Source organism: Salmo salar, chromosome 01 (genome assembly GCF_965601325.2).
Source record: "Salmo salar chromosome 01, fSalSal1, whole genome shotgun sequence".
In the NCBI taxonomy this organism is placed as follows: domain Eukaryota; kingdom Metazoa; phylum Chordata; class Actinopteri; order Salmoniformes; family Salmonidae; genus Salmo; species Salmo salar.
Genome location: NC_138291.1, coordinates 83822501 through 83836716, shown reverse-complemented (window position 1 = coordinate 83836716; position 14216 = coordinate 83822501). Strand labels below are relative to the sequence as shown.

General features: G+C 44.0%; 1 protein-coding gene across 6 annotated transcripts in view; it reads left to right on the top strand.

The window, feature by feature from the left end:
• rbfox3a (RNA binding fox-1 homolog 3a) overlaps window positions 1-14216 on the top strand; it is a 748768-nt gene that overhangs the window by 568148 nt on the left and 166404 nt on the right. Inside the window, exon 1 of one of the 6 annotated variants that reach the window (XM_014212862.3) lies at window positions 11758-12221. The exons of the other annotated variants lie outside the window; for them this stretch is intronic. Coding sequence (XP_014068337.1) covers window positions 12096-12221 — 126 coding nt within the window. The 5' untranslated portion in view covers window positions 11758-12095. Of the gene's footprint in view, window positions 1-11757; window positions 12222-14216 lie in introns of those variants that run through there. 6 annotated transcript variants of the gene reach the window in all.

The window sequence follows — 14216 nt, the reverse complement described above, 5'->3', positions numbered from 1 at the left end:
CAGGCCGGCTCGGTCCTCCCCTCCTGCTCCGTGGCTCGACGACTCACTACGAGCTCACAGAACAGGGCTCCGGGCAGCCGAGCGGAAATGGAGGAAAACTCGCCTCCCTGCGGACCTGGCATCCTTTCACTCCCTCCTCTCTACATTCTCCTCTTCTGTCTCTGCTGCTAAAGCCACTTTCTACCACTCTAAATTCCAAGCATCTGCCTCTAACCCTAGGAAGCTCTTTGCTACCTTCTCCTCCCTCCTGAATCCTCCTCCCCCTCCCCCCCCTCCTCCCTCTCTGCGGATGACTTCGTCAACCATTTTGAAAAGAAGGTTGACGATATCCGATCCTCGTTTGCTAAGTCAAACAACACCGCTGGTCCTACTCACACTGCCCTACCCTGTGCTTTGACCTCTTTCTCCCCTCTCTCTCCAGATGAAATCTCGCGTCTTGTGACGGCCGGCCGCCCAACAACCTGCCCACTTGACCCTATCCCCTCCTCTCTTCTCCAGACCATTACCGGAGACCTTCTCCCCTTCCTCACCTCGCTCATCAACTCATCCTTGACCGCTGGCTACGTCCCTTCCGTCTTCAAGAGAGCGAGAGTTGCACCCCTTCTGAAAAAACCTACACTCGATCCCTCCGATGTCAACAACTACAGACCAGTATCCCTTCTTTCTTTTCTCTCCAAAACTCTTGAACGTGCCGTCCTTGGCCAGCTCTCCTGCTATCTCTCTCAGAATGACCTTCTTGATCCTAATCAGTTAGGTTTCAAGACTGGGCATTCAACTGAGACTGCTCTTCTCTGTGTCACGGAGGCTCTCCGCACTGCTAAAGCTAACTCTCTCTCCTCTGCTCTCATCCTTCTAGACCTATCTGCTGCCTTTGATACTGTGAACCATCAGATCCTCCTCTCCACCCTCTCCGAGTTGGGCATCTCCAGCGCGGCCCACGCTTGGATTGCGTCCTACCTGACAGGTCGCTCCTACCAGGTGGCGTGGCGAGAATCTGTCTCCGCACAATGCGCTCTCACCACTGGTGTCCCCCAGGGCTCTGTTCTAGGCCCTCTCCTATTCTCGCTATACACCAAGTCACTTGGCTCTGTCATATCTTCACATGGTCTCTCCTATCATTGCTATGCAGACGACACACAATTAATCTTCTCCTTTCCCCCTTCTGATAACCAGGCGGCGAATCGCATCTCTGCATGTCTGTCAGACATATCAGTGTGGATGACAGATCACCAGCTCAAGCTAAACCTCGGCAAGACGGAGCTGCTCTTCCTCCCGGGGAAGGACTGCCCGTTCCATGATCTCGCCATCACGGTTGACAACTCCCTTGTGTCCTCCTCCCAGAGTGCTAAGAACCTTGGCGTGATCCTGGACAACACCCTGTCATTCTCCACTAACATCAAGGCGGTGACCCGATCCTGTAGGTTCATGCTCTACAACATTCGCAGAGTACGACCCTGCCTCACACAGGAAGCGTTCGCAGGTCCTAATCCAGGCACTTGTCATCTCCCATCTGGATTACTGCAACTCGCTGTTGGCTGGGCTCCCTGCCTGTGCCATTAAACCCCTACAACTCATCCAGAACGCCGCAGCCCGTCTGGTGTTCAACCTTCCCAAGTTCTCTCACGTCACCCCGCTCCTCCGCTTTCTCCACTGGCTTCCAGTTGAAGCTCGCATCCGCTACAAGACCATGGTGATTGCCTACGGAGCTGTGAAGGGAACGGCACCTCCATACCTTCAGGCTCTGATCAGGCCCTACACCCAAACAAGGGCACTGCGTTCATCCACCTCTGGCCTGCTGGCCCCCCTACCTCTGAGGAAGCACAGTTCCCGCTCAGCCCAGTCAAAACTGTTCGCTGCTCTGGCACCCCAATGGTGGAACAAGCTCCCTCACGACGCCAGGACAGCGGAGTCAGTCACCACCTTCCGGAGACACCTGAAACCCCACCTCTTTAAGGAATACCTAGGATAGGATAAAGTAATCCTTCTAACCCCCCCCCCTTAAAAGATTTAGATGCACTATTGTAAAGTGGTTGTTCCACTGGATATCATAAGGTGAATGCACCAATTTGTAAGTCGCTCTGGATAAGAGCGTCTGCTAAATGACTTAAATGTAATGTAAATGTAAACAAACCACCACCACGAACCACATAAAACAAATACCCTCTGCCACGTCCTGACCAAACTACAATACAAATAACCGCTATTACTGGTCAGGACGTGACAGTTCCGCTACGGTTATAACCCCTTTGGACTTTAAATAGAATCGTTTTCATGGTTCTTTTTAGAAACTTTATGGATCGTGGTTCTATGAAGAATGTACCTCAATTTCAAAGGTTCTTTGTAGATCTTTTAAAGGAACCATACAGGTTTTCTTTATAGATGGTTATTGTTCAGATTCTGTAAGCATTATTATTGTTGTTTTATTTGACAAGTTGAATCAGGTGTGCTAGCTATGCAAAGGCTGGGGGTCCCTAAGGAGAGAATTGAGTAACAGTGATTTAGTCAACTGTTCTCAATTGACACAAGGCCATTCATGAGCCTTTCACAAGACACTGTAACTGGCCATCCATATTTAATATTTAATGGCATAACACAACAGATTAGATCAACTGGAATGACACTCTCGCTCACGGTTGCACAAAAAGAGCTTTGAATGAGCTGCTGCCCCTACATTTTGATTATTACTAAAAGAGGAAAGAACCCTTTCTGAACTGCAAAGAACCATTGAAGGGCTCAAAGGGTTATTTGAGTCATTATTGTTCCACATAGAACCGTCACCTTTACCAAAGAACCCTTGAACTCTCTTTTCTTAGAGTGTAGATGTAAGGTTGTGTCTGTCCCAGAGAGTGTCCGAGTTTGTGCACGCTGCTTGACTATCCACAGTTGTGTGTGTGTGTGTGTGTGTGTGTGTGTGTGTGTGTGTGTGTGTGTGTGTGTGTGTGTGTGTGTGTGTGTGTGTGTGGTGGGTGGGTGGGTGCGTGCGTGCGTTTCTAAACACACAGTAACAAGGCCCTGGAGGTGGGCTATTACTTTCTACTCTGTAATGAGTCTTTAGACGATAAAAAACACATATCACGCACACACACACACACACTACACACCACACATCCCGAGCTAATTTACTTCCAATTAGATTTAGCATTATTTCCTAATAACCCAATTTGAGGAGGGTAATCATATGTTACACTCCTGCGCTAATGTAATCTACACAGTGTGGGGTCAAACTCAATTTGGTTTAGTCAGATGGGAGAAATAAGACTGTACATTCCCTCTGATGGTAGGTCAGGTTAGGACGGTTCATCTGTTTAAAAACTCTCACTGCGGTTGGTTGGGTAATGTGGTACACTGTAAAATATCCTGTTGTTTTTACGATAACCTGGCAGCCAGTTACCTGTAAGTTACAGTAAAAAAAAGGTAGCATGAATTCCAAGGAAACGTTTGTTTAACATTACTGTAAAGTAGGGTGTGTATGTGTGTGTGCAGAGATGGGAAAAATATACATCTAAAAGTATCTTGTTACAAACACAAATTACCCAAAAGAGAGTGTTTTTGGTTTTACTATCCTTGTGGATACCAGAAGTCCTCACAAGGACAGTAAAACAAGGAACTTTGTGGAGACATTTCGATGTTGCCCATAAGGAAAAAGGCTATTCTAGGCTTAGAGGTTAGGTTTAGGGTTACAATTAGAGAATTATATTTGCTTTAAAAATAGGATTTAAAATGGGAATCAATTGTTTGGTCCCCTCGAGGATTGTAAAACATACGTGTGTGCGTGTGTGACATGCACCTGAAATGTTGCTTCCAGTATTTCAGGAGTTTTGGTATTGCGTATGAATGTGTGATGTCATTCTCACATATGGTTTCTGACACTTATGTTTTATTCCTTAGAGTCTAAGAGGCTGGTTTCTGACTGGTCAATCCTGTTTCATTCCTTAGAGTCTAAGAGGCTGGTTTCTGACTGGTCCACCCTGTTTTATTCCTTAGCGTTTTAAAGGCTGGTTTCTGACTGGTCCAGCCTGTTTCATTACATAGAGTCTAAAAGGCTGGTTTCTGACTGGTCCAGCCTGTTTCATTACTTAGAGTCTAAGAGGCTGGTTTCTGACTGGTCCACCCTGTTTCATTCCTTAGAGTCTAAGAGGCTGGTTTCTGACTATTCCAGCCTGTTTCATTACTTAGAGTCTAAGAGGCTGGTTTCTGACTGGTCCACCCTGTTTCATTCCTTAGAGTCTAAGAGGCTGGTTTCTGACTGGTCCACCCTGTTTCATTACTTAGAGTCTAAGATGTTGGTGGGTGCTAAACTGACATATGGAACTGTTTTAAGATGATCATACTATGGATCATTTAGCTATTTGATTTAGATTTTTAGGACCCCTTTAGGTATCAAAAAAATATACAAAAAAATGATTTGATAAAATATAGATTTTTGCCTTTACTACTAAAGCCCATAGAAACACATTGAAAAACACATTCAGAAAAGGCAAACTGTCAAAATATACAGTGTAATCGGAAAGTATTCAGACCCCTTGACTTTTTCCACATTTTGTTACGTTGCAGCCTTATTCTAAAATGGATTAAAAATATATATATTCTCATCAATCTACACACTATACCCCATGATGACAAACGCAAAAACAGGTTTTTAGAAATGTTTGCAAATGTATTACAAATAACAACAGAAATATCGTAATTACATAAGTATTCATTGAGCTCAGCTGCATCCTGTTTCCATTGATCATCCTTGAGATGTTTCTACAACTTGATTTGAGTCCACCTGTGGTAAATTCAATTGATTGGACATGATTTGGAAAGGCACACACCTGTCTATATAAGGTCCCACAGTTGACAGTGCACGTCAGAGCAAAAACCAAGCCATGAGATCTGGGGAAAGGTACCAAAAAATCAAATCAAATCACCCACCACCCCCCCGCCAACCCCTCTTTTACGCTACTGCTACTCTCTGTTCATCATATATACATAGTCACTTTAACCATATCTACATGTACATACTACCTCAATCAGCCTGACTAACCAGTGTCTGCATGTAGCCTCGCTACTTTTATAGCCTCGCTACTGTATATAGCCTGTCTTTTTACTGTTGTTTTATTTCTTTACCTATTGTTCACCTAACACCTTTTTTGCACTATTGGTTAGAGCCTGTAAGTAAACATTTCACTGTAAAGTCTACACCTGTTGTATTCGGCGCACGTGACAAATAAACTTTAATTTGATTTGGTTAGTTGATGCTTAAAATTCCTACCCATCTTGTTGGATAGAGAAAGAGGGCGAGCAAGATTAAAGGTCCAGTGTGGGTGTGTGAGAGAGAACCCAGCTAGAACCGTTGGTTCTGTGGAAGTTGTGGTTCATTGAACATTTCATTTGATTTCCTTGAAAGCTTTCCTGGAATGTTTCATTAACCCTCTGAGAAAGGAAATGATAGGTTATGGAAATGACAGGTTATTTGAAGGGAATTAAAATGTTGTTTTATTAGTTTAATTACTTATTTATTTTGACACGGCATCGGTGAGATTCAAACCTTCTGTTCTCTATACCTACGCCACAGCGCCACCAGGATGGAGCTAGCATGCCATGTGGTTTGACATATACAAAAGCCATTTTGTGCTAGCTGGGTAGTTATCCTGTGAGTGTGAATGATGTGAAGTGCTTAGTGAGAATGTTTTCTGCCGTGCCACGTTGAACCTTGCAGGTCCTTATCCCCGGTTCCAGCCTCACTGTGAACCCATGGTGTGGGTGCATGCGTGTGTGTGTGTGTGTGTGTGTGTGTGTGTGTGTGTGTGTGTGTGTGTGTGTGTGTGTGTGTGTGTGTGTGTGTGTGTGTGTGTGTGTGTGTGTGTGTGTGTGTGTGTGTGTGTGTGTGTGTGTGTGTGCGCGTGCGCGTGCGTGCGTATAGACGCCTGTGTGTGTGCATGAAGCTGTGTGAAGCCCCGGTGTGGACCCTGGTGTTTCAGCTCTATCACAGACATTTGCTGACGGGAGGTTTTGTAAAGGTTGATGGAGCGTCGCGGGTGTTCTGGAGCCTTCCTAGCACGTTGAATCACCACTCATCTCATCCACACACACTCCATTGAGCATCGCCATCACACACACGCTTTTACCCTTTTTTAAATCTCCTCCTTTCTCCTCTCCCACTCTGTGTTAGGTCTGAGTCAGGACAGGCTTTGGCTATGGTCTTCAATGGATACAAATCAAGCTGGACCTTCACTTTTCCTCTAAATAATCATCACATTTTAGCCTATGCAAAGTTATAGGGTGGCCTTGAAAAAATGCTGCTTTAACACCTTAAAGCTACTGCATATATACTAAACTCAGCAAAAAAATAAATGTCCTCTCACTGTCAACTGCGTTTATTTTCAGCAAACTTAACATGTGTAAGTATTTGTATGAACATAACAAGATTCAACAACTGAGACATAAACTGGTTAAGTTCCACAAACATGTGACTAACAGAAATTGAAAAATGTGTCCCTGAACAAAGGGGGGGATCAAAATCAAAAGTAACAGTCAGTATCTGGTGTTGCCACCAGCTGCACTAAGTACTGCAGTGCATCTCCTCCTCATGGACTGCACCAGATTTGCCAGTTCTTGCTGTGAGATGTTACCCCACTCTTCCACTAAGGCACCTGCAAGTTCCCGGACATTTCTGGGAGGAATGGCCCTAGTCCTCACACTCCGATCCAACAGGTCCCAGACGTGCTCAATGGGATTGAGATCCGGGCTCTTCGCTGGCCATGGCAGAACATTGACATTCCTGTCTTGCAGGAAATCACACACAGAACGAGCAGTATGGCTGGTGACGTTGTCATGCTGGAGGGTCATGTCAGGATGAGCCTGCAGGAAGGGTACCACATGAGGGAGGAGGATGTCTTCCCTGTAACGCACAGCATTGAGATTGCCTGCAATGACAACAAGCTCAATCCGATGATGCTGTGACACACCGCCCCAGACCATGATGGACCCTCCACCTCCAAATCGATCCCGCTCCACAGTACAGGCCTCGGTGTAACGCTCGTTCTTTCGACGATAAACTCACCCCTGGTGAGGCAAAACAGCGACTCATCAGTGAAGAGCACTTTCTGCCAGTCCTGTCTGGTCCAGCGACGGTGGGTTTGTGCCCATAGGCGACGCTGTTGCCGGTGATGTCTGGTGAGGACCTGCCTTACAACAGGCCTACAAGCCCTCAGTCCAGCCTCTCTCAGCCTATTGCGGACAGTCTGAGCACTGATGGAGGGATTGTGCATTCCTGGTGTAACTCGGGCACTTGTTGTTGCCATCCTGTACCTTTCCCCGCAGGTGTGATGTTCGGATGTACTGATCCTCTGCAGGTGTTGTTACACATGGTCTGCCACTGCGAGGACGATCAGCTGTCCGTCCTGTCTCCCTGTAGCGCTGTCTTAGGTGTCTCACAGTACGGACATTGCAATTTATTGCCCTGGCCACATCTGCAGTCCTCATGCCTCCTTGCAGCATGCCTAAGGCACATTCACACAGATGAGCAGGGCCCCTGGGCATCTTTCTTTTGGTGTTTTTCAGAGTCAGTAGAAAGGCCTCTTTAGTGTCCTAAGTTTTCATAACTGTGACCTTAATTGCCTACCATCTGTAAGCTGTTAGTGTCTTAACGTCCGTTCCACAGGTGCATGCTCATTAATTGTTTATGGTTCTTTGAACAAGCATGGGAAACAGTGTTTAAACCCTTTACAATGAAGATCTGTGAAGTTATTCAGATTTTTACGAATTATCTTTGAAAGACAGGGTCCTGAAAAAGGGACGTTTCTTTTTTTGCTGAGTTTATAAGTAAAGCATAATTAAGGATGTTCTGTACAGTTCTATGAAAATATATCATGATATGTACACCTACCTCCAGCCGTCCACCCCTCCACCCCTCCTCTCCCTGCTCTTAGCCCCAGCTCCAGGCCCTGTTCTTGGGCTGCTGTGTGATCACGCTGCCAGAGGACGGAGCTGGCTATCCTGCTGCAGTGGTGATAGAGTGTAGTTCAAAGTCTGGAGGGATTGCGACCAAAGATATCCATATGGTCCTTTTTTTCACAATGAGGGCGTTTCCAAAAACACACTATTCTCTAAGTAGTGCACTACTTTTGAAAAGGGCTCTGGTCAAAAATTGTGCACTAAATAGGGAAGGGGGTGTCATTTGGGAAGCAGACTATGTCTGCCTTAGGACAGTGTTTCCCAACCCTGGTCCTTGGGTACCCCCAACATTACACAGTTTCATTGTAGCCTTGACAAACACACCTCATTCAACTCATTGAGGGCTTGATGATTAGTTGAATCAGGTGTGCTTGTCCAGGGTTAAAATACAAATGTGTACTGTTGGGGGTACTCGAGGACCAGGGTTACAATACAAATGTGTACTGTTGGGGGTACTCTAGGACCAGAGTTACAATACAAATGTGTACTGTTGGGGGTACTCGAGGACCAGGGTTACAATACAAATGTGTACTGTTGGGGGTACTCTAGGACCAGAGTTACAATACAAATGTGTACTGTTGGGGGTACTCGAGGACCAGAGTTACAATACAAATGTGTACTGTTGGGGGTACTCGAGGACCAGGGTTACAATAGAAATGTGTACTGTTGGGGGTACTCGAGGACCAGAGTTACAATACAAATGTGTACTGTTGGGGGTACTCGAGGACCAGAGTTACAATAAAAATGTGTACTGTTGGGGGTACTCGAGGACCAGAGTTACAATACAAATGTGTACTGTTGGGGGTATTCGAGGACCAGGGTTACAATAAAAATGTGTACTGTTGGGGGTACTCGAGGACCAGGGTTACAATACAAATGTGTACTGTTGGGGGTACTCGAGGACCAGAGTTACAATACAAATGTGTACTGTTGGGGGTACTCGAGGACCAGAGTTACAATAAAAATGTGTACTGTTGGGGGTAGTCGAGGACCAGGGTTGGGAAACAATGCCTTAGGAAATCTATGCCTGGAATTAGCAAAGAACCTTTTGAATTCTCATATGTGGGCGAGTGCCTTTTCATCTATTTAAACTGTTTGAGATTGTGAGCATGAGAGTGAGCGAGCGAGAGACAACAGACCATCTCGAACTGAAGAAAGTATAAGTGAGTGGCATTCCACCTTGCCGAGGACAAGCACCTCAGGGGCAGAGCAGAGAAGGAGAATGCCTAATATCTTACAGTAGAGTACAGCACCATGTACACCCTGTCAAGTATCATCATGCCTCTCCATACCTTTGATTCCACTCAACTATTCTCTTTTACCATAACCAGCTGGGTCTCTGCCTGCTGCTTCCCTCACCGCTGTGTTTTAAAGTGACTTTCCTGCAGAGTGAAGTCAACCTACCACCTCTGTCTTTTGCATACGAGCTGGCCTCTCTTCCTGCTATGTGCGGCCGCAGCTCTCATCTCTTAGTAATGTGGGTACTTTTTGTTGTATCTGTGTTGTACTGTATTTTATTACAGCAATTGACTCCCACTTTGCTGAGACACACACTCACACATTCAGATACACACAGACGCACACACCTGCAAGCATACACACAGTCACTCCTCCCTTTTTCCTCCACTTTCTCTTTCCCTCTCATCCCCCTCTCTCTCCTCCTTCCTACCTCCTCTTTCTCCCTCTCTCATGCTTTGCATTGTGTCAATAAACAGGAGAGTATATGTCATGAGAAAAAAACTATAAATATTTCAATAAATTCAACCTGCTTTGAAGTTAAGGCTCCATGCCTTTGATGCCTCAGTGTCACAGGTATTTTAAGTCCAGGTACTAGTTCAAAAAGTAAATAAATAAATACAAACTTTACCCAGTGAACTTTCTGGAGACAAGGCAAGGACAAGATCAATAGGGAATATGATAATGACCCAACAAAAAACATGGTTGTAATTTCCATGGATTAATATGAAAATAATTTGGGATGATCTTTCTGCTATTGATGTGTTACATGCTAATACAAAACATAAACATGCATAAAAAAAGAAAATGTGCCTCTTTTTAATAAGATGAGTTTTTTCCAGTGTATTTAAAAATAGAAGAAGGTGATATTGAAAGAGCGCAGTTGGTTTGAAGCGAAGCATGATTGATATGTGTGATACAATATAAACCCATTATACAACAGGGATGCACAACAATTACACACACGTTCACTACCACCGTGTGTGACAGCCCATCGGAGTAATATTGGTAAATAATGAAACGTTATAAACTAGATTGGATATTACAGTGCCATTCAATCAGCCCCGTGTCTGTCTGTGTCCGCCCTTGGACTGCACCATAATTGTAATCATGTAGAAAATGAAGAGGGATGAAACTGCATGTAATAATGCTGCCATACAGTACTAGGTGACTGGGTCTGTTCCTTCCTCTATCACCTTCAAAAGTTTCTCTCTATTTTAGATTGTTGTTGGAGGGTGTGTATGTGAATGGGAGAAAGAAAGAGAGGGGAAGAAAATGAAGTGAAAAAAAGAGAAGGGAAGAAACTAAAGGAGAGGGAAAAATCCTTGTTTGAACCAGCCTTACAATTCTCTCTGCTTTTTGTATCCCCCTCCACTCCTCTTCCCGCTCCTCTCGGCCCTTTCTCTCCCTCCACTCCTCTTCCCCCTCTCCACCACAGCTAGCGAGTGCTGCATTCTCTCTGAGGAGCTCCTGCGCTAAAACCTGCCTCCAACACACCAGCCAAACCCAGCATTCTTTATTAAACTAAAACATTTTGTCAGTGTTGTAATACACACACACACACACACACATAGATGCATGCACGCACGCACGCACGCGCACACACACACGCACACACATAGATGCACGCACGCGCGCACACACACACACACACACTCACTCTGAGAAATGCTGAAAATAGTGCTGTGTGTCCCTGTAAACCCCAGAGAGAGAAGCAGTGCTAGTTTATTATTAGTATTCTGTTATTAGCAGTATTCTTTCTAGGGAAATGATACGCTTTATAATGCAGCTTCAGAACAGCGTGGCTCTAAATTGAATTAAGCCATTGCGCAACTCCTTCGATTTTCAAATACATAAAGCATGTGCATTATTCCTGCATGAGCTCTTCGTTGTTTTACTATTAGAATGGAATTCTTTACGTGTGCATATTCCACCTTGCAATTACTATTCTTTTTTGTTTAATCATAGGAGAATAAGATGAATTCTCAAAGCATAAATAGGTCATTTTTGATGCAAAACCTAATAGCTGTTTTTAATTTTGGGGAAATAAAAATATCTGTAATTCCTCCTGTGTAAACAACGAAATTGATTTGAGATATGAATAATGGATAAAGCATTGTACAGAAACGTAATGCATAAACAAAAGGCACAGGAAAGAGATTCATTCGAGATTAATGCAGGTAAACCAAAACATTTATCCTGTCCTACAATGGTACTGGCAGTCATTCCGTCCGTTATTATCGTCGCACACACCCGGTCCTGTGCCCGTACCTCACCAGGAAGGGTTAACCAACCGCACCGATCACCTGCTCCAATATCAATGTCCGCACGCACGCATGCACGCACTGGGCCATTTGATGTTAGAATACCCCTGAGACTTCCCCGCTCCCTCTCCTGTTTATCCCTCTCTCTCTTTCTCTCTCTCCAACCACTCTCCTCCAATCATTCCCTCCATCTTCCCAGGACCTCCCCCTTCTGTTGCGGAATGCTTCCACCCTTCCCCCTCTTTTCTCTTCCCCCTGCTCCTACCCCCCTATCCCAGCCCCTGGTCCCTCCCCCTAGTCTCCTGCACTCGTGCATAGGCTTCTCCCTCGCTGTCAAAGTAAACAGAGAGAACAGAGAGAAAAGAGGAGAACAGAAGAGGCAGGCGTCAGCCCCCACCACATATGCTTCTATCCGTCCGATGCTCGTCCGCGCCAGTGTGTGTGTGATTCCCATAACTTTCTAGCAGTTCTTTTATAGCAAGAAAGAAGTGAATTAGGAGGAAAATAAATAAAGAATTGCCGGACCAAATCAGGACACCAGTAGAGATTATAAAGAGATAAACAGACAGAGAGAAAAAGACGTAAAGACAGGAAGAGAAGGAAGATAAACAGAGTGCTAGATAGAGTGTGTCAGGGTGTATCTCAGTGTTCTCTATGCGTAAGTCATCCCGCCTCTCAATGCTGTGCTCCATGGCTAACTCTGGCTGTGTGCTGCTCTCCGGTGCTGGGATGCTACCCCACTCTCTGCAATGTCCCCCCGCCTTCCTCTACCTCCCAGAGGTAAGAACACTAGATATAATACCTCTCTTTACCCTCTCTCTCCATCTCTCTCTCTACTCTCTCCTTTTTTCCTCTTACTCTTCCTTATTTTTATTTCTTTTTTTCTACTGTCCTATCATCTTTCTCTTCTCTTCTCTCCTCCCCTCTGTCTCTTTTCTCTCCTTTTTGTTAACTTCCCTTCTCTGCGTTCGTGCTGCATGGCAATGTGTCTTCCTCCTCTCACCCCCTCTCAATCCCCTACCTACCCTAATGCTGAACGTGGGCCATCCCTCTCGCTCTCTCCGTCTCTGCTCTCCCTTATCTTTTAGATAATAATGTTTTTTACAATGTGATATAATGTCAAGCTTTTTATTCTACTATTTGTCTTGGTAATTGTATCACTTCCATGTGTTTGTATTTTACTCACTAGCTATGTTTCCATCCAATTGGCGACAGATTTTCTTGCGAATTTTCTAAACTCAGCATAAAAACAATATGTGTATTTTCCAAAAAGAGATGTGTTTCCATCAAATGTACTTGTTGCGGAGAAAAGGCTGTGCGTGATGACATAGTCCACATAAAAAATAACTTTTACAGTTACATTCCCATGTACCAAATAAAAAATACTAGTTAAATGGGTTTCCATCTCATTTTCAACTCTACTGATGGTTTTGTCACAAGAAAATTGCATTATATAGTGAATGTGTCGACTCTGGTATTGACACGTGCGCTCTAGCCAACAGCTAGCAGATACAGTGCGGGTGAAGCCTACTAACGTTACATGATGAGATTTTTATGGACAGAAGAGAAAGAGAATTTTTATTTGTCAAATGGCAGCCAAGCATCGATCATAATGTCAACAGAATAAGCCCCTCAATATTTATTAGAAAGGAGCATCAAGCTCATCACCTTGCACTTTCACCACCCTGTGAAGTTCACCATAATTTATTTAATCTGTAGTCTAATAAACTGCATGCTTTCCCGAGTCATAGTGGGAGGACCACACAATATGTCATGTCATGACTCCAAGTTTACTTTGATATGATGATTATTCTATAAGTACTTTCTCATAAAAGTTTTTCCACCGCCGTTTCTTTCTCGCATATTACATTTTACCAACACAAAAAGATCCCACCTTGTTGAGCCTATTTTGTTGTGTCAACATTTGGAACGTTTACATTTGCTGTTTCCATCAGGCCTGTCATGACATTTTTTATCTGACATGTACTTCACTCGCATAAAAAGGTTGGATGGAAACCTGGTTTCTGTCAGTGTTAACTCAACCAGAATTCAATGAACTTTCAGCTTTACACTGATTTTATCAGGGATAACTATACACTAAACAACTAAAGTGTTTCAAGCAGACTTTATCATATTAATTCTCACAGATTTCAGAGTTTAACATGTTTTAAAAGCCTATGATTATCCCAATGTTAGGATAGTTAGCACTTTGTTATATATGTAATTTGCCAAAATATTCAAGGAAAGTTTCAATTTGCAGTGGACAAACTTAAGATGATGAACAGGGATGATATTTACTCTCACGGGGGCCAAAAATAACAATCTGAAAGCCACACCACTAATAAACCACACCTCCTAAAAATAATCTAAGGATAAAACATTTTTACAAAAAATTAAATAACCCATGTTTTAAATTAACCCACGTTTGGGTAATCCCAACAACCAAACATGAAGGGTTATTCACGCATCCCAACCGGCTTGCTAAAATAACCCAGTGTGTGTTCTGTCCAATATTTACCCAGCAGTGGGTTTACAAAAAAAAAATTAAATTGGGTTATTTTTAACTTGTACTTTTTGGAGTGTATGTTTTGAAAAAGTGCCTTCACAAACACATGAGTTAAAATTCTGCCTTGTAATTACCCTTGGACATTAGTCAACTGACATAACAACGCACATAGAGGAGTGAATGTGGGAAGAGTGTGTGTGCGTTTGTGTCAAGGTTGTTATGGTTTTGTGTTTTTATATTCGTTTATTTCTATTAGTGTGAAGATTTTT